Genomic DNA, 25295 nt, shown 5'->3' with positions numbered 1-25295 from the left:
TCTAAAACTCGATCAATAATCACAAATCTCAATGAAAAGAATACATGTGTTCAACAACACTCATACACACAAATATATATATATATATATACATATATTCAAAACTCAAATCTGTGTTTAAAAAAATATGTATTACCAAACAACTCCACCCGCACTCTTCTCCACGTGGTCATTGCGAACTCAATGGATTTTCAAATTGCAATAGAAGCTTCAAATTGAGTCTAATTTCGCTTCAAGATAGCAAACACAAGTCTGATTTTGATTCAGTTAGTGAAGTCAATCTGCAAGTCGTTCGAACTTAGAGTTTGCAACCTTTAAGCCAGATGCAAACTGAAATCGCAATTCCAATTAGAACTTGAAATCCAAAGTTCTCATCGAAGTTGACTCAAAGAACAACGAGTCACAAGAGAGAATCCAAGGTCAGATCGCGAAGGACTCCAGTTCGTAATCGTGAGTTTCAGAAGCTTGAATTCGGGTTGATTGTCAAATCGGATCAATTTTGCGATGAAGTCCTTGGTTTCTTAACAGACGCAAATTAGATTAAAGTTTCAAACTAAGCTTCAATTCAAATACACAGGTCAGATTGTGATTGCTTGAACCAGGTCAGTGTTCTAGGTCAAAGATTGAATGAATCTTAGGCTTAGATGAACTCGATTTTGGCTGGCCAGAGTCATAGAGACCAAGAAGGTGGAGAGAGAGTGGGTGGAAAAGGTGGGAAGATTTAGTTGATGGTATAATAGTCTGAAAAAATATTTAAATAATAAATTTTGTCCTTTATACAAAAATTTATAATTATGAAAGGATTTAGAAAATTTAATTTTTTTCTTAATTCTTTTAATAATGAAAAGAAGGTAAAAAGAATTTGTACCCAAATTTTCCATTAAACTCCTAGTAGGGTCCTGTAATTCAAAAGATGGCCCACCACCGTTACTATGACCCGGTTATATCATACGCAATCATTAATCATTAAAGAAAACAAAGACACGAAGATAAAGCATAGTGTAAAAATATTAAAAAATTCAATTAAATTAAAAAACGAAATGATGAAATCCGAATGGTAAAAGTCGTCTTCTCCACCGCCTGACAACATTTTTTCCAAATTTTTTCCTCAGTCCTCTCTCTCTCTCTCTCTCTCTCTCTCTATAGATCACTGTCATCTTTCTATCTTCTCTCTCCAGAAGAACATTCTCTGAGACATCCATTATCCCCAAGATATAGCTTTTCTACTCCCCTTCGATTCCCCAACGGACGGCCACGATCTAGAGAGAGAGAGAGGGAGAGAATCGCCGTCACAGAGGCGTCCTCTCGGTTGGATCTGAGCGGAGATGGCGTTGTCCGGCATGAGAGGTCTCTCTGTTTTCATCAGCGACATTCGCAATTGCCAGAACAAAGAACAAGAACGCCTTCGTGTCGATAAAGAGCTCGGCAATATCCGTAACCGCTTCAAAAACGAAAAGGTTAGGGTTTCATAATTATCTCTCTCTCTCTCTCTCTATATATATGTATATATGTATTTTATAGATTTGTTAGCTGTAGCTGAAAAAGAACAATGAAATAATTCCAATTCGTTGCATTTAATTCAGCAAGGCCATAAAATTTAATAATCGGTGAATGTGGACTGTAATGGTTGGTGATTTTGAGTTCATACAGTAGATGTAGAAGAAGAGAAAGAAAATTGAAGAGGACTGCATTGAGTATAGACTTGGGCTAGCTTTTCATGTTTTGCACTTACTATCAAGGATTCATGTAAGTAACTATAGGAAAAAAGGTTAATTTCACCGTTTGTAGCTAGATTTAATTGGATGATGACTGACCTAGAGCTTTGTGCTACAACTTTAGTTTGTGTATTTGGAGGAAGGTGTGCAATTCGGACCCTTCAATAAGGTTGCACCTGGGAACTTGGATATTTGTTGGAAAGTGAGATTTGAATTACAACTCCAAGGTTTTATAGGGTTGCATGGAAGAGTTTCAACACTCAAACAAAAGGGAAGACTTTTGGCACTAAAGAGGAGCTGTGAGCAATAAATTGAGAACCAATAGTTCACTATTTTTCAAGGAAAGAAAGAGAAAGAGAAAGAGAAAGAGAAAAAGAAGAAGAAAAATAGACAAAGGAGGACCACATTGTTACAAAGCTTGAATAAGATTACACAAACACACTAAATAGTAAATTCCCATATTGTAATTGTAGTTGAATAGAAAGATCACATGCATATTTATAGGCTACTATAATTGTCATACTTCTACTAGAACTTAGATTGTTCTAAATTAGGAGCTTAAGGGCCTACTTGGTATCATGTTCATAGTTTGTTCTCAGTTTTTGTGGTTCAGTTTTCATTTTGAGTTTCTAAAAAACTTGGGAAGCTTGAAAGCACAATCATTTTGCTTCATTTTTTATTTCAGAAATTCATTTTTTTTTTTTTAAATTTAAAATTTAGAAAAGAGTTAATATTTCTTTTTGAATTGGGTTGCTTTCGGAAAATTTTCTTGAAATCAACATTTTCAAAATAGTTTTGTTGGATGCATTTTTTTGTACCTCATCATTTTTTTCTTAAACTTTGAGAATGTAAGTAGTTTTAAATTATTATATCAAATATGGCCTTAGAAACTGTGACTACCCAATATAGATATTTATAACATAACTTGACCTATGATAAGACTATTAGACTAAAGTTACAACACAAGTTATTTAAATTAAAAAAAAAAACAACCTTAGAAATCATTCAAATGCTAGATGTCATAAAGATGCACAAATCATGTTATACTGCCTACTAATTGACCAATAGACGCGGGAAATGTAATAAAATTACAATAGTTGTGAAAATCATGGTTTTGAATATCGGCCGATATATGTACTAGTTATTTTATCTTCCCACTAATGATACTGATACCAATACACTTGGTGTACCAGTAGGAACGAAGATTGCATGTGTATTGGCCAGTTCGCAGTGCTTATCACTTCATAACCTATACCCTCTATACATAATACATATAAGGCCAATTCGGCTGATATATAAAATTCTCACAATGGTGTAATACATCACTTGACACTCTTGATACCGATACACAGTGTCTGATACTGATTTTTTTTTCCCCTAATACTGCTATTAAAACCTTGGTGGAAGCATAAAATAAACTAAACTCAACAAAGCCATGTCCCAACTACTTGGGGTTGACTATTTAAATTGGTTTAAGTATTTCACTTTAAGTGCCGTTTCGTTTGGTCCCCTGGGTACCTTCTCCGCACTTACCAGACCGTAATTTTAGTTAAACCATAGGCTAATAGATTTATTTGTTCTTGGTAAAAAAGAGTTTTTTTAAAATTATAGCAAACTACACTAGGAGCTTTGCATCTTGCCTTAACAGGCTATCAACAAAGAAAATCCCAACTTTCAAGATATTAAGAGACCATTTGAAACAATTGTACATAATTCCTACTAGATCAAATCTTTATTAGATCTTTGCCCTCGATCACCGAAACTCCAATTTTGATACATATCTCAAGCCGACTCAAAATGTTGCCATTTTGGTCTCCCTAAAACTAGGAAGCACGTATGCGGGTGTGGGTGCATTATAGGTATGCCGGTGTGGGTACATTATAGGTATGCCGATATGACCAAAAAAAAAAAAAAGAAGAAGAAAAAAGTAGGGTACGGATACAGTCCGGTACGTCTATAAAAAAATATACTTTATAATTTATACTAGTACATGACATATAATAATTAAAAAATCAAATGTAAAAAAATAATTAAAGTATTTTGGTAACGGTCAAAAAAAGAATTTTAAGTATTCATTATATTTTTAATAATTTAAAAAAATAGATACAATACAATTATTCTAGTAAATTTTTTTTTTTTAATATTTATGTTCCAAAGTACCCATAGAAAATGTTACATGGACTCGGGTAAAGGTGTTGGGTACGGGTATGCGTCTAGAGGTCGGACTCATCAAACAATAAATTTAAAGGTATGTTGACTTGGCAAAAAAATGTCGTATTTTTATATTTTATATTTTTAATCAAATATGTGAGATAAAATGGTACTATATGCAACTTACAATGTCAAAAAAAACATTTATAGCAATTATACAATAATATATACATATAATAATAGTGTTATATACAATTATATAAGAAGTATCTATTAAAAAATATCCAACACATATCCCATACTTTTGTCCGAGTGTCATGTGTCTAACACGGGTATTTGATTTATTTTGAAGAGTCCGTGTAACATAGTATAGAAGTACCCATGCCGTACCCAAAGTGTTTTGCATACTAGATACATATTTTGCGTACCTAGTACATGTGCAGCCGTACCCTACTTGTACAACAATATTTTTGGAGTATCCAGCTTCATAGGCTTTATGCACATCCCTTGAAGTAATTAGCATTAGTGTAGCCTTATCTTAATATTCATTCTCAAACGTGCTCCAATTTCTCTCCAGCAAGCCATATATGATGCAGTTAAGTAACAATACCATCTTTTGAACAATATTTGAACAGGATTTGCTTTACATGTCATTTCTTACTATTTTCAGGCTACATTTAATTTGGGTCTTCCTTTTCCCCTAGCATTACTCTTAATGTAAACAGTGTCACTCTTCCTAATTGGTATTGATCTTCGTTGTGCATAGTCAAACCATTTTTAATTGATTTTCAATAGGTGCTACTCTACCATCTCACTAATTTATTCCTAATTACATTTTTTTCTTATTTTGCCATACTTCTACCTTCATATCCTTGTATCAGTTACATTCTTTTTTAAATATATTGTGTCTTAACTTCTAAACCATGTGTTATAGAACATAGCTATTCCTCAAGTCATCATGCAGAAATTTTCTTTCTGACTCGTGGTATGCATTAATTACACAATTCATTTATAGCACTCTCTCACTTTGTCTGTTTGGCCTTAGTTCAATGATTAACCTCATCGCTAATCTCCTGTTTTGTTATTTCATTTTTCCTTTTTTCCATAACTACTTGGATTTTTGTAGATTGTTTTCTATTTGCTTAATAATTATTTTCTGAAGGAACTTTGACAAAAATCGAAAGAGTGACTATGTTAGAGTGATAAAAAATTAAGTGCAAAATCCTGTTACATATACGCAATTGCCGGATTCATTGTTGAAATCATCTTTTTCGGTGCCTCCATGGTCTACCCATGATTTGTTTTGCTTTTTTTTTATTGGCAATGATTTCTTTGATGCTCCCATCTTTCACAATAAACGATGTTTCACTGTATTCTTTTGGGTTATTTATTTCCATAAGTTTAAGTTTTTTTTGGGTAAATTAGCAATAGGTCCTACTTTTGGGACTAATAACCCATTAAGTCCTAAATATTTGGATAATTGCATGGTGACTTGCTCCTTCATTATTGATTTTTTCTCTTTCTTGTTCTTTTGACAGGGTTTGTCGCCTTATGAAAAGAAGAAATATGTCTGGAAAATGCTTTACATCTTTATGCTTGGTTATGATGTTGATTTTGGTCACATGGAAGCTGTTTCTTTAATATCTGCACCAAAGTATCCAGAAAAGCAGGTGTTGTGTATATCCAGAATTATCAAATAATTGGGTTTCTTCAATGGGAATGAATTGCGACAAAATGTATAGATGTGTTGTAGTATTACATATTGAACAAGTATCTATAATATTTTATAAATCTGTTACATCATCTTGCTGATAGTAACACCTGCTATGTAAAGTCCAACAAAATTGTAGATTATTGCAATTGCCATTTCTTTCCTAGGCAATTTTCTTACACCCAAACAAGTAAAATGAATGGTTGTAATTGTCCATTCCTGGCTCAATTTATTCTTTTATTCTAATAAATTTTTGTCTAATTCCATTCATAACCAAATAGTGCCTTTAATCAAATTATGTGCCTTGCAATTCCTACGTTCGAGACTAAACTAACTTATCACAACCCTGTTAAAGAAATCCCTGAGAAAATATTCTCTTAAACGAAGGTATTCGTGCTAGATCAAACAAGCATATCTAAATGCATTGATAGTCACGATGGCAATGCAAATGTTTGTGGGCACCCCTAAGTAGAGGTTGTTGGATAGCTCGATCATTGTTGGGCCCATTTCCTAATAATTTAAGCCTTTGAGAGTAGTGGTGATCTAACATGGTATGCCTCAGGTTGGGGTGAGGTCTTGGGTTCAAATCTTTGCATTTGCATTTGTTCTCTATTTGCATTCTGCTTCTCTTTATGTACGCTTGTTTGCATGTCCATGTGCAAGACGGGATTTCAAGTGGGGGAGGACATTGGATAGCTTGATGTACATTGTTGGGCCCATTTTCTAGCAACTTAAGTTTTTGGGACCAGTGGTGATCTAATAGTCTGTTGAAGTGTGGTCTTCATGTCCTTTACACTTGCGCTTGTCTAGTAATGCAATTAAGTGCTTAGGGTGGGACATATTCAATGATTTTGCAATTAATTGCGTTTGATAATGCATAGTTATGTATTACTTAAATTTGAAAACTTACGTAAGGGGCATCATTTTAAGTCAGGGGGACTTGATTTATCAATGGGCGTTGAATACACTAAATACAAGATAGGTTTAAATTTTAATCTTAATTGAGAATTTTTTTTGATAAATAATCTTAATTGAGTAGTTCATTATTAAATTTTCAACATAAAAGTTTTGTTTTAAATATTTCAGCATTATTAATTTAGTACATAATTTTCAGTTTTATTAAAATCCCGTTTTTCAAGAATGCATTAAGAACCTCAATATATATTTTGTGTTTCTAATGGATTCTCTTTCGTATTTTATCAAAAGTTACTAAACCTGCTGTGGCACTATCATCTCTCATTGATATACCTCCTTTTCTCATTGCTTGCGTAAGTTTTCAGCACTTGAAAGAAAACTTCTCGGACACTGATGAAACTTTTATTTTAACTGTAGGCCCAACGAGCTTTCAAATTTTGGTTATCCAATGTGAAGTTTGTTTTCAATGTTTTGATTGCTGAGCTGACTCAAGCAAATGTGTTTTGCGCATGTATGCTCTGTTAGAACAGTAGAAGATAATCTTGAAACGAAGATATGGTAAAACGGATACGTGGAAGTTGAAATTGGATATGGTATCATTAGAGCTCTGTAGTGCTATTTAAAATTTTAAGTATATGTGGCTAGTGCTTAATCTGGCTGGGGCTCATGTGTGCTATAAGGTTTTCTTGCTTTCTGTGCCTAGGAAGGGTTTGTGACTTTTGTGACTCTCTATCGGTTAATTTAACTTCTGTCATGCTACCAATGGCTGCAGGTTGGGTACATAGTGACATCATGTTTGCTCAATGAGAATCATGATTTTTTGAGATTAGCAATTAATACCGTCCGCAACGATATTATTGGTCGGAATGAAACTTTTCAGTGCCTGGCATTGACTTTGGTATGGCTACAGATTACCTGTTTTACTTCTATTCTCTTTCCAAAATAAATACACTTTACTGTTTTAATCTACTATGCCACCTGTGTACAACTTGTTCTGTTCAGAATCATGCATTTGTCATGTGTGTACACATTTTATGTGTTCTAAAGCAATTTTATCCTCTTAACATTTGTGCACGCTAGAAGAGATTCCAAGCAGTGATCTTTTCAAAGCCTGAGCTTTTACTTTTTGTAGAATTATGATGCATGTGCACAGCTTGTTCTTTCTTTCTTTCATTTAATTTTGTGTTTTTCAAAGGTAATGGTTGTATTTCTCTAAAATAATTGAAGGTATGTGAGAGCAGAAATTTTGTTTTCAGGTTATTATGATACCTGTGTACAGCTTGTTCTGTGTGCTATCATGCATTTTGTCATGCATGTTGCATAATTCATTTATATTTTTTAACAATTTTTTTCTTTCACAGGTTACAAGTATCAACCGTTTGCAAGCCTCTTTTTTTTTGCCTTTTGTATTAGTAGACTTTTTCCTGTTGTTCTGAGATTCTTGGCGCCTTTTCTAATTGCTAAGTCGGTGATCATGGAAATATATCCATTTGTGCTGCTCTTGATATGTGTAGTCTCTTAAGAATTCTTAGCAACTTGGTATCTCTTGTGGGGTTGTGAATTTGAGTTCACTTCGCAGATTAGAAGACTTTGCATCCTCATATTGAGTTTATAGAAAGAGAGAAATGGGACCAATTGGTTGCCAGTACCTTATCTCTGGTCAAAAGCAAAATGAAGATGCCATTGAAAGGAACTTAAACTTTAGATTACGAGTCTATATGAGCTCCCTGTTATATATGTACATACAAAAGAGGCTCTGACTAGCCTCGGCAAGTCCAGTGTTCCGAGGGATTCCACTTTTTTTGCTTGCTGTAGATTGGGTGTCAGTTTGTATTATATAGCTGTCACTGAGAGTTTTTTTTTTTTTTTTTTTTTTTTTTTTCTGTGTTTTGGTTGTTTCTTTTTGTTTGGTTTCTTTTCGCTGTTTTTTCTTTTATGTAGAGGATGCCTTATTCTCACTTCTTTTTGGCTTTGTGCCTTAATATAGCCTTGTTGCTGATAATAAAAAAAAAAGAAAAAAAGAAAAAAAAAGAGGCTCTGACTAGACCTTAGGATGTTTTAAAATGTTCACTTTCTTTTTGCCCCATCTTTACTTATGTTACATGGACTGGCTCTGAATTTGTGAAGTACCCACGTCGGACAATCGATATTTGGGTAATGATGTAGGATATGCGCCGGCATGTCTAGTTGTACATACTCATTAAGTATGCCTAAGTAGTCTAGTATACAACATAACTATAAACTGGACTGCCATTTTATACATGAAGTATTGGATGTTAGTTTGTAAATGTCATTTTACCCAAATAATGAAATAAATATCTAAGAAATTTGAAATCTAATTGTGTCCTAGTGTTCTTGGACATGAGAATTACATGAATCCAACACTTAGACATACACCCATGCCCAACACTCATATAGGCCTTTACTATTTGAAAAGATTCATTAATAAGCAACCTTTGTTGATTTTTTTATTTTTTTATTTTTTATGGTAGCTACTTGCCTATGGAATGCAGGATGTCAATTTGCCTTGAAGTAAGGCATCTAAATTTGTTCCTTTTATACAGTGGGTTAAAACTCATCACTCTTAAATACCTATGTTGTGTTTGGATCATGGATTTAGATAAAGATTTGGAAAGGGAAAGGGAAATAGAGAAAAAAAAATTAGCTTGTATTTATTCACATTTTCCCTTCCTTTTTTCAAATCTCTATCCAAACCCATGACCAAACACAGCCCAAGTGTTTTCTTTAAGAATTATCAAGCATTAGAGGTTAAACATATTCAGATTCCGAATGAGGTTTTTCAAAGAGTAAATATATGTGCTGCTTAAGTGAACTTGGAACCCTAAATATGTTTGAGGTTTTATGTTCTGCATGGCCTGATTATTCATAATTCCTGTGCACATCCCACCGAACCTGAAGTGGGGGTGGGAACAGGTAACAGGGTTTATGCTATGGATTTTTTGTCCTTTTAATATTTAGTTTAATTCTCCATGAAATCTCTGAACTGGTGCTTCTAAAGTGAACTGGTGCTTCTAAAGGTAACTGGCCCTACAAATCTGTTGGATATGTCAAAGGTTAGATTACAGATTGCACAGGTTGACTGTGCAACCTTCCTTGGCATATGCTGGCTGTGACTTCATGTGCCATGTTATATATGCATTCAAAATCTTTGGATAGTTTGTAGTCTGACAGATTTCCATTTTCTGTAAACATGTGTGCAGGTTGGTAATATTGGTGGGAAAGATTTTTCTGAATCATTAGCACCCGATGTTCAGAAGTTACTTGTAAGAAGAACGCATTTGTGGAGTTCAATTGACACTAGTGAAATGTGAATAATGGTAACACAACCAAACAACCCCCCCCCCCCCCCCCCCCCTTTTTTTTTCCAGATTTCCAGTAGTTGCAGACCACTTGTGAGAAAGAAGGCTGCTTTGTGTCTCCTTCGCCTGTACAGGAAAAACCCTGATGTTGTCAATGTAGATGGCTGGTAAGCATGACTATATATTCTTTGACGCTGGAAGTTTACCAGGGTAACTTATGTTTTTATGATTGTCTTTTCCACCTCATTTTTCAGGTCAGATCGAATGGCACAGCTGTTAGATGAGCGTGATCTGGGTGTTTTGACATCTTCTATTAGCCTTCTTGTTGCTCTAGTGGCAAATAATCACGATGCCTATTGGAGTAGTCTTCCAAAATGTGTGAAAATATTGGAAAGGCTTGCTAGGAACCAGGATGTTCCACAAGAATACACTTACTATGGTATCCCATCTCCCTGGCTTCAGGTTTGCATCTCCTTGTTCTTAAACTCTTTTTATGGTATAATTTAAGCAACTAGTTAGTCCTAGTTAGACTGGCCAATCCAAGCCTGTTGTTGGGCAGGACAATTCCAAACATGACACTAAACTTTAAATGATATACTCAGAGTGAGTTAGTACTTTGATTTTGGATTGCAGCTTCAATGTTTCCATTTAAGGGAATGTGGAATTTATAAAATTTTAATTGTAGTGATTTAAGACTTTGTTGTTTGAATCAGTTGTATATGGAAAGATTTAGGGCTAAGATTGAATGATGTTGATGTCAAATTTAATAAGTCAGCCTATGTACTATTTCAAATGATGCGTCTTGGATTCTATGTTTTTCAGTCAAATTCTAAGACGTGATCTTTTGAAATTTAAAAAAGAAAAGGGAGACCAAGAAAGATTACACATTACGTTCACTAATCAAATTAGATTGATGAATTCTTAATGCGTCCGTATGGAAATTCCTTGGAAATATCACAGTAGTTAAAAGAATTCAGCCAACTAGAAACAACCAAATGGGATAAGTTTTTTTACCCACCTCATCTGGGGATTGAGGGTGGAGAACAGAGAAGAAGATAGAAGTTGTTTAACCTTTTAGACTAGGGTTACAAGGGCTGATATAGGAGGCTAAAGAGAGTTTGTGAAGGAAGCAAGATGGAGAGACCGTAAAGGAGAGAAATGTTATGCGGGAGTGAGAGGGACAATAGGCAAACACAATATACATGTGGACGCATGCGTGCATGCACACAATCACACGTAAACAGAGAAGGTGTCGTCTCGTGAGGACAACTTGCAGAGTAAAGGACACTTGTGGCTTAGGCTTTATTGAAGCCTCCATTTTGTGAATACCAGTAACATTTTCATGAACCGTTTGGTAACAATTAAACTTTTTGCTTTATGGGTTTCAAATTTATGCATGGATTTGATTTGTTCCCATATTTTATTTGTACTGTTGCCTCTACTGATCTTCATTGTCCAACACAGACACGACACCTTAGTAGTGTTTGTGTGTCTTAGCTATTTTAAATATGGTAGACAAAGATTTGTACAAAGTAATTGTAGTACTTGCCCAAAATTTTTAACATATTTTTATTGTCCTTTCTGATTTCATGGCATGGAATTATTGCGAGCTGAATGTTGTAATTTCATTCAATTTGTGTCCTCAAGTAGTAGTAGCTTTATGAAAGCGAATGACACTTAGTTGCTGACATATATTGTACAAACTTTCATTTTATCCTTACTAGTATTTCGTCAGTGCAGGTTAAGACAATGAGGGCTCTTCAATATTTTCCCACAATCGAAGATCCAAACACTAGAAGATCATTGTTTGAGGTTTGTTTTTTAGGGCAATTATTTATTTGCAATAGATTTCGTAGTTGTAAAGAAATCTCTTTTGGTGATTCTAGGTTTTACAACGGATACTAATGGGAACCGATGTTGTGAAAAATGTTAACAAAAACAATGCATCACATGCTGTTCTCTTTGAAGCTCTTGCTCTTGTAAGTTTGCATTCCATTTTAAGTTGATTATTTTGTTTATGCTGCCGTACATATATGACTAATAAATATTTTTGATGATCTCTGATTCTCGGGAAGCAATGCAAATTCAATTTGTGATAACATGAATTTTAGAAAGATTCATAGGAACTTATAGGAGACAGATTTTTTATCCTTCTATTGAAAAATCTGGTTTATGATGAATAGTCTATTTTTGTATCAACTAATGTTGTCAGATTTTGTTTTATTATTATTTTTATAACCGGGAACCGTAACCTGGGTAGCGTCCTTTGGGCCCACCCCAGGAGCATAAACCCGAGGGTCAAGCAACAACACCTCCTAATCACATGAGATCCAGCAAATGGGAGGGGCCGACAAGAGTTGAATCTAAGTTGGGCATGTGGGAAGCAAACCCACTACCAACTAGGCTACCCCTCAGGGGTAAGGAAATGCCAGTCAGATTGGGAATATCTTTAATTGAAATTTTTGTTATTATTATATATATACATATTTTTTTTTTTTCAAATATGGTTTGAATAGAAGTTTATTGAGAGATTTTACTTCACAAACCAAAGGGAAACTAGACTGGTACTGGCTAAACTTGAGAGGAAATCCATAAAGCTTTGGCATTTGGTTGGTTTCAAATTTTTTGAGTTGTCTTCTAGCATAGAATTAAATGACAGACGTGCTGTAATTTTGAAATTCTTTTTCTTCCTTTTTTCATTGAATTCTATTGCATCGCTTGTGGTCCCAATATTTATAAATTCTGAAACTAATGTTAGAACTTCCGACTGTGTAGAGCTACAACCTGGTGATTAGATTTCTAGCATGTAGTATCAGAATATATCGGCAGTTTGGTTCTGTTTTCATCTACTATTTTCATCTTCCTAAAATATGGAAACCAATTTTTGGAATTTTTAATTTTTTTTTTTAAAAAACCTACCTTTTAGTAAAACACCAAAATGTTTTTGAATTTTCTAAAGTTGCTTTCACGTAAAAATGAAAACGATGGGTATTTTCAAGCTTTTCATTGTTTTTTATTCTGAAAACAAAAACGGAAGAAACAAAAACAAAACTGAACAAGCCCATTAGAACCACTTCTAGTGACAATCACTTCTCAAAGGTTGGAAGTTTTTAAGTCAAACAAAATTTTGCATTTCATTGCAGTTGTGAATTTGTAATCAACATTGCATCTACCTTTTTCTAATAAAAAATGATTTAAAGTATAGCGAAGTGGCCCGTGGGTTACTATTGTTGATTCTGATTGCAAAACTTGGAGGCTTGATTATTGAATTTAATTTCACAAAGCTACTATATAAATATTGGGACATGGAAGAACATCTCTCCTTCAATTAATTTTCATTCAATCAATGCTGCAGCTTAAGTAGTCTTCTGGTGCTTTTTTTTTTTTTTTAATCTTTTACAACATGTCTATCTTGATAACAACACATTGCAATGTTTTCCTTCTCTCTCTCTCTCTCTCTCCCTCTGTGTGTGTGTGTGTGTGTGTGTGTGACACCGATAACTCCAATAAACAAGTTATTGGTGTTAGTTATAGTTTCCAATTTGTGGGTGGGCTTAATCTTCTAACTGTGGTGTTTGGACATTGGATTTGAGTAGGGATTTATGGATGGAAAGGAAATGAGAAGGGAAAAGTGATAAATTTAGCTGTTATTTTTGTTACTTTGTCCTTTCCCTCTACAAATCCCTACACAAATTCATGATCCAAACAGATTCGAAGGGATTTTTTGGGCAGATTTGTGTGTTCTAATCACCTTATTGCAGGTCATGCATCTTGATGCTGAAAAAGAAATGATGTCTCAGTGTGTTGCCTTGCTTGGAAAATTTATTGCTGTTCGTGAGCCAAATATTCGATATCTTGGTTTGGTAAGCTGTGGGAACACAATAGTTCTATTTGTTCTCTCTCTCTCTCTCTCTCTCTCTCTCACACACACACACACACACACACACACACGCACACACACACACACACACACACACACACACACACTCACACATTGATGGAACGGATGTTCAAAGCAAGCCAAGTTGGGGAATGCAAATGTCAGAATTTGAAAGGTTTAATTTGGTTGTTTCTGTCTGATTGTATGATTTATGGATTCTTCTGATGCAGGAAAATATGACCAGGATGCTGTTGGTTACAGATGTTCAGGACATTATCAAAAGGCATCAATCCCAGATCATCACCTCATTGAAGGATCCAGACATCAGGTTAGTTTCAAGTGCGATGGAGTTTTTGAGAGATGCCTTTTTGGTTCTTCATCACTAGGCACAATGGTTGGTTACATGTTAAGCAACAGTAACATTAAACTTGTATTCTACACTGTACACATGCTACGAAATCTGCATGGACTTGTTGAGCATTCAGTTGATTATCTTGGATATGTAAATTCTGCCTAACATGCATGGTAGGTGTTTACCCTTTTACCTGGATCTCTTTTCCTGGCATCCTAGCTTGCACTATATTGTTTCAACACTGTGAAATGCTCACTTTAGCAAACAGTGATTCATCAATCAGGCTAGTTTCCATATTGCTGATTTTAAGGATATCTCAACTATTTTTTTTTCTTCTTCATAGACCATAGTATAGCGGTACACTAATTATTCTAAGTGGTAGTCATAATTACTCCTATTATGCTCGATGGTTACCTGTTGGACTCCCAACTATTATATCAGGGGCACAAGTCCCCTTGTTGATTAATTGAAAATTATACAATTAAAATAAAACATGATAGTCATAATTGTGATTTCATCTGCAGTGCTAGGCAGTTTTTCATAAATCTATTTTCTGTGAAGTTGGTACTCTACGTCATAGTTTTAAAAGTCACCATCCCTTACTGACAATGATTTAACCCCCATAGTATTCGGAGACGTGCTCTTGATCTGTTATATGGCATGTGTGATGTTTCAAATGCAAAGGATATAGTTGAAGAATTATTGCAGGTACAGTATTACTGGACAAAAAACAGTAATTGTCTTTGATTTCAGTTGACAATTTTTTTTCTTATGTACCATCTGTAGTCGGCCACCAATGTTAGATGGGCTCTTCTATTATTTAAGTGTATCGTTGTCCATAAGATATGATAAGGGTAAGGGTATGAGATTTGTGTCCAATGCCCATACCCAAATTAGACATTTGGATCCTCTAATTTTCTTTACAATGTTCAAAGAATAAGTAGCTTAAATTTGATGATAAAGAAAATTTTCTAACCTCACACTGTATAGGAGATAGAAATCCCTGTTTTCCCCCTAAATCCCATTTAATTTGAATTACATCCCCAAGTAATTACAACATCTTATATTATGTTTAAACATTCAAGACATGACCACATACCCATTTCTAACTTTTGAAAACATGTTATTGTATCCTAAGATTTAAGGTTGAGGGACGTCCAATGTCTGGACACACCTACAGGCTACACCCAACACATAGAGTCCATGTAACATACTTGGCCACTAATGATGGACTGAGATATTTCCTAGCAAAAAGCACAAGAAGCATGCTACTGACACTTATCTGTTATCAGTATCTCAGCACAGCTGACTTTGCAATGCGTGAAGAATTGTCACTAAAAGCTGCTATTCTAGCAGAGAAGTTTGCCCCTGACTTATCATGGTAAGTATGCATTTCTATCCAAGAGGGAGAGCATGTATTTCATTATTAGATCGAGGCAGCACACCATGATATACTGTTGAATGCGATATTTTCAGTTGTCGCATGAATAACTACCACGAATAACTCTCGATTGATGAATTATTTTGATGTCAAATGGCTTCTCTGTATAGCAGTGTTACTTCAGTTTTTTACTTAAAAATTTGATCTTTTCTGCTTAGAATGCAATAAATTTTAACCTATTGAAACTTTTTCTCTTCACTCTTTTATAATTTTGTACACTACTTATAATATCATTTTTGTTTCTAATCACTGTGCAGGTACGTGGATGTGATTCTTCAGTTGATTGACAAAGCAGGAGATTTTGTCAGTGATGACATTTGGTTTCGTGTTGTGCAGTTTGTTACAAACAATGAGGACCTACAGGTGTCTACATCTTTTCATTCACGTGCTTCATTGTTTGTCCTTGTCTTCTTATGATATTCATTCAGTTGCTATTTCCTTACTTCATATATTTTATCAGCCTTATGCAGCAGTAAAAGCCAGAGAGTATATTGATAAGCCGGCCACACATGAGACAATGGTCAAGGTGTGCATATTCTTCTGCCTATGATTTATTTACATTATCTGGTAAAATGTGAGTAAGGATATCTTTTAAGTGTTAAGGTGTGCTTGTGCATATTCCGGCATCAAGGATCTTTACCAGAGACCCATTTGTGTTGCACTCTATTTGTTGGACTTGGATGTTGTGGCTTTAGTAGTAGGCCTATACAAAGACAGATATTTTTACAGCATAGTTATAATTTACCCGCTCTGGATTACCATCTTACATTTAATGTGGTCCCTTTTGTTTGTAGTTTAATTTTCAAGCTCTTAATCAATTTATTGTAAGTTAATTACAGAAAGCATGATCAATTGTATCATTTTATGATTGCGCAAGGCAAGATGAATTACTAAGAAACTTTTTTTTTTTTTTTGGGAACAAATCAATTGCAAGGAATTAAGTGTAGTTGGGCATTGGTATTTTTGGAGCAGGTCAGTGCTTATATCCTTGGAGAATACAGCCACCTTCTGGCCAGACGGCCTGGATGTAGTCCAAAGGAAATTTTTAATATCATACATGAGAAGCTGCCAACTGTTTCGTAAGGGCACTTGAACTTCTGCTCGTCTTTTCTTGGTAGTAAATGCTATTCATCACGTAACAATACTAATGGGCATTATGCATCACCAGGACTTCTACGATTCCCATTCTTCTTTCAACATATGCTAAGTTATTAATGCACACTCAACCCCCAGATCCAGAATTACAGAATCAAATATGGGCAATTTTCCACAAGTGAGTTTAACCTATTCTGAATGTTATTTTTGTTACGTTATTTATTTATTTATTTGGAGCTCGTTGTTCATGTTTTGTCACAAAATGCCTTGGAATTCTTTACAATATCATGCATTTTTTTTTATAGATATGAGAGTTGTATTGAGGTTGAGATACAGCAAAGAGCTGTTGAATATTTTGAATTGAGTAGAAAAGGTGAAGCTTTAATGGATATAATGGCTGAAATGCCTAAATTCCCCGAGCGCCAGGTACGTGTTTTACAACATTTTCGTGAAATCATATTGACCTTATTATCTTCTTGTTCTGGTGGATTAGTTCATCAATATATTTGATGAAAAACCCCATTTTTATTGTCAGCGTGATCTTCTAGTCCAGCTTATGACACTAATTGTAGCATACACTTTAATATTTAGTCCGCATTGATAAAAAAGGCTGAAGATACTGAAGCTGATACTGCGGAGCAAAGTGCGATTAGGTTGCGGGCACAGCAACAGACTTCTAACGCTTTGGTAGTGACTGACCAACGCCCTGCCAACGGAACACCACCTGTGAGCCAAATTGGTCTGGTAAAGGTGCCTAGCATGAGCAATGCGGTAATATTTCTTCTGCTGGATTTTATAAAGAGTGGTTTTTATTTAATTAAAAAAAAAAAATCATTTTTGGCTTCAGTTATATATTGATCCATGGTTGATTATTTGGTTAGGATCATAATTTATCATATCAAGGGGTGACCCAGGAAAATGGAACTCTGAGCATGGTGGATCCTCAACGTCCTGAGCCTTCACCTGATCTCCTTGGTGATCTCTTGGGTCCATTGGCTATTGAAGGACCCCCTGGTGCTGCTTCGCAATCCGAGCATAATTTGGTCCCTGGAGCAGAAGGTGCTCCAAATGCGGAAGATGCTCTAGCGATTGCACCTGTTGAAGAGCAGATAAATACTGTCCAGGTTACTGTTGCTTTATTACATGCCTTGTTGATTTGAGTCTTTATAATCATTTAACATTGACTCCTTCCTAGACTGGGAAACTATGACTCCTTTTTCCAAAAAAAGTGTGTAACTGTGACTTGTTTTGCTCTTCTGAATCCTTGAAATCTGTTTCATGTGATCATTAAAACATGCTGATTGGTTTTCTGATAAACATTTGGCATTGTTGCACATGTGAATCTCTTTAAATAATTAATATTTTTATATCAACATTATTTTTCTATTCTTGCTGCTCAAACATGTGCTAGCTTCATGAATTTGAAAGTTCAACACAATGTATCTCCTCTCGAAGTAGTCATAGTGTTGCTTCTGCAATTTGATATCACATGAAGTGCCCTTAATATGCTAACACCTGCCTTTCTGCTTAGATGAACAGTTTATTAGGCATCCATCAGTATCAGCTTGGTGATTCTTAGGTATCACTTGCACGACATATTGGCTTAAAGTAAGTGGTTAGGATATTAAGAGTGGTATGCAGATATATAAATGCAATATTGGTGGATCAGGATTTTAAAGATGATGATGATCATTAAGCTTTGTTTCTAGTTATGTAGATAGACCAATCTAAGAAGCATGGACACTTCTAAAAAGGAGACTTGTTGTGTTTGACACTAATACAACACGACATTCATTGGACACTTCCCAGCACTAAGACACAATAAATGCATTGGAAATTTGAATAAAATGACTTGCAATCCAATGACAAAACAAAAACAATGTTAATTTATATCTAATTTTTTTCTTTTAGACTTCAAAAATTTATTATCTTACAGTTAAATATTCATATACAATGTTAATGTACACCTAAACCTACTCCACTAAACCTAACCCACTACACCACTCCACCTCCACTTCACCTACTCCACTACACACTCCACTTCACCTACTCCACCACTCCACCTCCACTTCACATCTCCATCTCCTATATAATGTACATACAATACATCAAAACATACATCAATCAATAATACATCAATTTTAACATGGTATCAGAGCTAGGTTAAGAACCTAGTAATTTTGTTTCACCGGCGGGCGGCAATCTCGCCTTGGCCGCCCGCCGGACAAACCCAAATTTCCCTAATTTCTTCTTCAATGGCAGATTCTTCAACAACCTTACACTAATCCAACAGCAGCAGCAGCAACAGGCACTCCATTCTCCTCCTCATGTACTCATATTTCCCCTACCCTTACAGGGGCCTGTAAACTCCATGCTGAAGCTAGCAGAACTTCTATGCCTATCCGGACTCCACGTCACCTTCCTGGTCACCGACCACATCCGCAGTCATCTCCTCCGATTCACCAACATCCAATCCCATTTCAGTCGCTATCCCGGATTCCATTTGGACTCCATCTCCGATGGCCTTCCCGAAGACCACCCTCCATTGATGTTGCTAAAGAGATTGGTCTTCCCATCGTTTGCTGCCGTACTACCCATCGTTTGCTGCCGTACTATCAGCCCTTGTTCTCTCTGGCTTTTCTTCTGCCTTCCCATCCTTCTTTCCTAGCCGCTACTACTACTACAGCCTGCGGCAGCAACATTACCATTCACCCAAGGACAGAAGTAATTGTGATGCCTAATTGGATCAAACTCAACAGCTTCTTCATAGTTGCTTTCTCCATTTGGAGGCCCTATCCCATTTGCCACCAAATAACCTGACTGAGGGTGTGCACAATCATCAGTAGGTGATGCCTTGCCACCCTGAGTCACTTCTTCTTTGGATGCTTCATAACCAGAACATACCACTGCATTGCAAGAAAGAGAAGGATGGGCACTGTTCTCCTGAGGTAAAATGTTCATGTTACTGGTTTTATCACCACTTTCAACAGAATCAGCCTTCACAGAACCAACAATCTTTGACCCACTATCTGCCTTTCTAACAAATCGAAACATCAAATCCTTGACCCACTATCTGCCTTTTTTGTGCACCAGCACATGGTTTTTGCCGTGTATTATGGGTTAGTGCTTGAGCAGCTGTAAAGCTTATTGGTAAACGTGTGTATAGTGCAGAGGTGGGACGTGTTTTGTGATGAGGTATGTCACTAGTTAGTTGATATTATATATATATTTATGTATATTCGACTGCCAAAAAAAAAAAAAAAAAAAAAAAAAAAGAAAAAGAAAAAGCCATTCACAACCATCTCGGTTTTCATTCCACAAACTTGTCATTTTTTTCATGACGGGATCAACCCCGATCACAATTTTACACACACACACACACACAAAAAAAAAAAAAAAAAAAAAAAAAACAACAACAACAACAACACCCACAGGCGGGATTTTTTCTTATCTACTCTGCCGCCGGTCTTTTCTTCTTGCCTCCGTCCTGGGCGGCCCTTGACGGTGTTGCCTCCGTGTTTCTCACGCCACCGAGCACGTTCACTCCCCGCTGCTCCTCCACTGCAGCATATGCCGGATCTCCAAATCGGAACATCACGGTGGCCTTTCGCTTCAGCTCCTTATTTTCCGCCTTTAGCACACTTATCTCTGCTCGCGCATCCTTATACATGCGCTGGAGCAGAGCCAGTTGGGCGTTTAACTGCTGCACCTCATTTGTTCTACTCTGCAGCCGGTGCGACAAGTTTGTGACTGCCGTCATGGTCTCCACACATGACTTCAAAGTATACTGATTGGCTTCAATATCCGTTTGAACTGCCATTTTTTGCTCCACCGACCGCATCGGAAAGTTCAACGGAGCAAAACCACAGGTGTTTGGTTGCGGTTCATGGGCCACCACACCAGTTATCTCTCTTGTTGACTCGTTGAGGTCGGGAAAGAGAGTGAGCAGACTACGGGATGAAGAGGCCATGTTATGGGTTGCTGAGTATTTCAGAGAAGGGTTGGTTACAGAGTGTTACAGAGTATCTCTCTCAAGACAACGAAGAGTTTCTCAGAGGTTTTTAGCCAGTTTTTTGTCTTAGCCTCTGCCTTAGCTTCAGCATCCGTCTTGGTTAAATAGCCAAGGCAGACACGCGCATCGCGCGCCACTTGACGCCAGACGATAAAACGGGTGCGCAAGCCAATGTGGTGACGCGCCTCGCCATCATGTCCGGCACATCTTTTTATGACTTGGGCTCGCCTTTTGATGGCATGCCTTTTTATGGATTGGGCACGCCTTTTGATGGCACGCCTTTTGAAAGATTGGGCACACCTTTTGAGGGTGCGACTTTTTAAGGGTCCGACAAGACTCTGTAAACTGTCCCGACATTGATTCCGGTTAGCTCCTTCATGGGTCCGACAAGACTCTATAAACTGTCCCGACATTGATTCCGGTTAGTTTCTACAAGGGTCCAGCAAGACTCCGTAAACTGTCACAACAACTGTCACAACATTGTCTGCTACAACGGTCCGACATGACCCCGTAAACTGTCTTCTACATCGGTCTGACACGACCACACAGTGTCTGCTACAACGGTCCGACATGACCCCGTAAACTGTCTTCTACATCGGTCCGACATGACCCCATAAACTGTCTTCTACATCGGTCCGACATGACCCCATAAACTGTCTTCTACATTGGTCTGACACGACCACACAGTGTCTGCTACAACGGTCCGACATGACCCCGTAAACTGTCTGCTACAACGGTCCGACATGACCCCATAAACTGTCTGCTACATCGGTCTGACACGACCATACCATGTCTCCTATCCTGTTTTATTTTATTTATCAGTTTACTTTCCTGCTTTGTTACTCTCTTCAAACTCAAGTTGGTTAGTTCCTATCCTCCTTGAGTTTGAGGGGGGCTGTTAATGTACACCTAAACCTACTCCACTAAACCTAACCCACTACACCACTCCACCTCCACTTCACCTACTCCACTACACACTCCACTTCACCTACTCCACCACTCCACCTCCACTTCACATCTCCATCTCCTATATAATGTACATACAATACATCAAAACATACATCAATCAATAATACATCAATTTTAACATGACATATAATAATTATTTATCCTTATATATGGCATATAATAAAAATATATATATGTATTTTGCACATGTCTCTCAAATGCCGTGTTCTATATTTTTTGAAAATTTGTGTCATCGTGACTGTGTTGCTTCACTTGTCCATGACTCTGCTTCTTATGATCCAATCCATTGCTGGGCTCATGCTCCAAAGCATGGACTCTGTCAAGCGGGATTTGGAGCCTTAATTCCTTTACTATTGTTAATGGACTCTGTCAAGTGGGATTTTGAGGCTAGTGTTTGACCACTCTTACGATTCTCCCCCAACCCCCCCCAATTTTGACCTATCTATTGTTTTCTATGCTGTGCATGGGCATTTGTTATTGATATATGCTGCTAAATAGACAGCACCATGTTGCAATTATATCTTTTTTATCAGCAATTATAAATTATAGGTAATAATTCTGCTGCTATGCATTATAAAATAAAGACCAGAGTTGCGTGTGCTATTTTGGAGTATTTACTGACTGATTTCATGATACTTGTCTGCAGCCAATAGGAAATATTGCTGAAAGATTTCATGCTTTATGCCTGAAGGATAGCGGTGTATTATACGAGGATCCTTATATTCAGGTATGCTGCCCTCTTGGAATTTTTGGGTTGAATATTCTATAATGGAACTTAATTATTAATTATTTTTGTTTCTGTGAGAGGAATCTGCTTTAGTGGTCATGTGTTGATAGTGATTTTTAAGGACTTCGGTAAATTTCTTGTAAATACTTTGCCAGATTGGCATTAAAGCAGAGTGGCAAGCCCATCATGGCCGACTTGTTCTTTTCTTGGGAAACAAGAATACTGCTCCCCTTGTTTCAGTTCAAGCTCTAATATTACCTCCTTCCCATCTGAAGATAGAACTCTCATTGGTACCTGAAGTTATTCCTCCACGGGCACAGGTCAGACAACTGGTTATGCATTTACTTAATCACTTCTTGTTAGCTGCTCTTCTATTTGTACTTTTTGTTTGTTTTTTTGGTTACTTAGGTGCAATGCCCACTTGAATTTATCAACCTCCGACCAAGTAGGGACGTAGCTGTTCTTGACTTCTCCTACAAGTTTGGCACTCATGTGGGTATTACCTAGTAATAATTGTTTTTTGTGGTATAACCTAAGGTAATTCTAGTGACTGTATGTTTCTTATACTTGTCCTTCTCAGGTCAATGTCAAACTTCGCCTTCCTGCTGTCTTCAATAAATTTCTTCAGCCTGTAACAGTGTCTGCTGAAGAGTTCTTCCCGCAGTGGAGATCCCTTGCTGGACCACCTTTGAAACTTCAAGAAGTGGTACGTACAATACACTATACCTCATTTTTTGGCCTATATATATTGTGTGTGGCATTTTGTCTCATTTTGTTGTAAGTTACTGTTCGTGGTATCTGTTTGCTTTAACAAGATGATTAAAAAAATCAATTCTCCTTGCACTTGTGTTAGTCAATTGATTAAAAAATGAAAATAAAACTGTCTTTTGCCATTCATGTATAATTTCAATAGATCAATGCACACTTTTTCTTTCTGAAATTACCAATAGTTGGAGTTTTCCATCATTGTCTCATTGCATTGCAAGGTAATCACATGTTGGGCCTAAAGCTAGCTCCTAAGACTTTCATCCACCTGCAATTAAAGCAGATTTGGTGTCATTTTCATCTCATTCTTCCCATTATGTTTTTAATCAGAAAGTAAACCAAGGGAAATTTGTTTTGCAAAAATAATTTTAGATAGGACATGTGCATGTTAATGCTAATTGATGTTTTCCAAGCTTCATTCATAAACTGTCATCGAGTTATCAAAATTCAAAGCCATTGTAAAATAGTGTTATAAATTTGTATGGCATTTAAAAGGAAGGAGTGGCATGTTTGATTCATACTACTGTCTTGAAAGTATAGTAAATAAATGAGATGGCAGTCAGTATTTTTAGTATTTTTATTCTCTGACTTTTCCAGGTTTGACAAGTTTTTCATTGTAATACACTCACTTGTAAAACACCATGAAATACCTAGGTTGCATCGTCTTTAGCATGTTGACAAATATAAAAGGGAGATTACTCGATATTGATTCCTTTTTAATCAAGGGAGGGATAAAACTTGGGAACACTGAAACCCATGTTCCTATGCTTAGTAGCCCAAGCTTTTACCATTGCACTGACCATTGATAAACATTTATTTAAGTCTTTTATGTGAAATTGGCAGGTTAGAGGTGTAAGACCAATGTCTCTTGCAGAAATGGCAAATTTATTTTACAATTTCCGGTTGATGATCTGTCCTGGGCTTGTAAGTTTTCATCTACCCACCTGGGCCACCTCCTCTCACTTGTATAAAGTTTGCTTACTGTTAAATTTCCTGTTTCAGGATCCAAATGCAAATAATTTGGTTGCAAGCACTACTTTTTTTTCAGAGAGTACAAGGGCCATGTTGTGTTTGGTAAGATTTGGCCTTTAATAGCTAGTTGTACACATTTACAGTAGGTTATGATTGCTAATGATGAATAGGCATTTTATGATTGACCTTATGGTGGGATATGTATTAAATCCTTCATTTCAAATTTCTAATAAAACCTTTTCGCTTTCTAGATGAAAATTGTTGTGCTGAATTTTCAAGTTGTCAGAAGTTATGCTGCTTGTAGCTCTTTTGAAAGCTGGGCTTGCTTTTGACCTCTTTAAAGCTAATGTAGGAAAATATAAAAGCTTTTGCAATGTAATGCTGACTTCATTTTTCATATTTTTTCTTTGGATGATATTCAGATAAGAATTGAAACAGACCCAGCAGACAGAACACAGCTGCGTATGACAGTTGCCTCGGGGGACCCTACACTAACATATGAGTATGTCTACTAATTTCGGGTTATAACTACAATTTTACTTCATCTCAATTTGATGCCATATTTGACCACATTTGTACAGGTTAAAAGAATTCATCAAGGAACAATTGGTTACCATTCCAACAGTTTCCCGGTCACCAGCACCAGCACCTCCACAAGCTCAACCAACTAGTGCCCCAACAGCATTATCAGATCCTGGGGCTCTGCTTGCCGGTTTGCTTCACTAAAGTGGATGCAATCAATTGAAGAATTTTTAACCACACCTGTAAAATCTTCCACCAATTATCCCGTACAAGTCAAAGAAGTGAGCAAGAAACAAAAATGATGCGGAGGGCTGGCGGAATTTAATGGTGAGCTTAAGTGTGATCCGGCTTGAGTGTTTCAAGTTGGGTTTCTAAGGGGAATGGGTCAGGCATTCAAGATTAGGTTCTTTCTGCACAATCATATTGTGGCTTGTGAGTTTTCCTCTTTTGGGATTAGGGTTTGCTTTTTTTGCTTTCAGTGCTGTTACCTTTCCATCCTTTTATTTTTTATTTTATATATATATATATATATATATTTATTTAATATAGTGAGGTTTTATTGGGTTGGTTTTTGTAATATGAATAGCTTAAGGGAGCAGTTGAATGTAGGACCAATTGTAAAAAAAAAAAAAAAAAAAAAATCATTTGATTGTGGGTACATATTTGTATTTTCGATAAGAACAATTATTAGAGGAAAGAAAAATTAATGTAGCATTGATGTGCCATTTTTTTCTTCTTCTCTCTTGTT

The 25295-nt window shown here is 36.3% G+C and overlaps 1 protein-coding gene across 4 annotated transcripts; it reads left to right on the top strand.

The window, feature by feature from the left end:
• Positions 1-1031: 1031 nt before the first annotated feature.
• Positions 1032-25280, top strand: LOC114308689 (AP-2 complex subunit alpha-1). Of its 4 annotated transcripts, none has more exons than XM_082905940.1 (28): positions 1059-1457; positions 5405-5536; positions 6910-7085; positions 7265-7390; positions 9714-9776; positions 9882-9979; positions 10067-10274; positions 11553-11624; positions 11699-11791; positions 13574-13675; positions 13923-14020; positions 14671-14752; positions 15337-15425; positions 15743-15848; positions 15946-16011; positions 16458-16564; positions 16654-16758; positions 16886-17006; positions 17172-17351; positions 17462-17704; positions 22208-22288; positions 22444-22608; positions 22697-22780; positions 22869-22994; positions 23897-23977; positions 24056-24127; positions 24448-24527; positions 24607-25280. In XM_082905940.1, exons 3-28 carry the CDS (start codon positions 7083-7085, stop codon positions 24749-24751), a joined length of 2796 nt encoding a protein of 931 aa, XP_082762066.1. In that variant the 5' UTR covers positions 1059-1457; positions 5405-5536; positions 6910-7082; the 3' UTR covers positions 24752-25280. The 4 variants fall into 4 exon arrangements, with proteins under 4 accessions (XP_028110137.2, XP_082762066.1, XP_082762067.1 ...); XM_082905941.1 differs by having other exon boundaries at positions 1090-1457; positions 6910-7050; XM_082905939.1 differs by having other exon boundaries at positions 1101-1457; positions 6910-7172.
• The last annotated feature ends 15 nt before the right edge of the window (positions 25281-25295 follow it).

Source organism: Camellia sinensis, chromosome 14, assembly GCF_055761805.1.
Source record: "Camellia sinensis isolate YWXY chromosome 14, ASM5576180v1, whole genome shotgun sequence".
NCBI lineage: Eukaryota > Viridiplantae > Streptophyta > Magnoliopsida > Ericales > Theaceae > Camellia > Camellia sinensis.
Note: the sequence above shows the minus strand (reverse complement) of the source record. Positions and strands in the feature narration are given on the sequence as shown.

Coding starts and splice junctions, on each gene's coding strand:
- LOC114308689 (XM_028254336.2), top strand. CDS start 1,326: ATGGCGTTGTCCGGCATGAGAGGTCTCTCTGTTTTCATCAGCGACATT. Junction 14,753..15,336: donor TAGTTGAAGAATTATTGCAG/GTACAGTATTAC, acceptor ATCTGTTATCAG/TATCTCAGCACAGCTGACTT. Junction 16,012..16,457: donor CACATGAGACAATGGTCAAG/GTGTGCATATTC, acceptor TTTTTGGAGCAG/GTCAGTGCTTATATCCTTGG.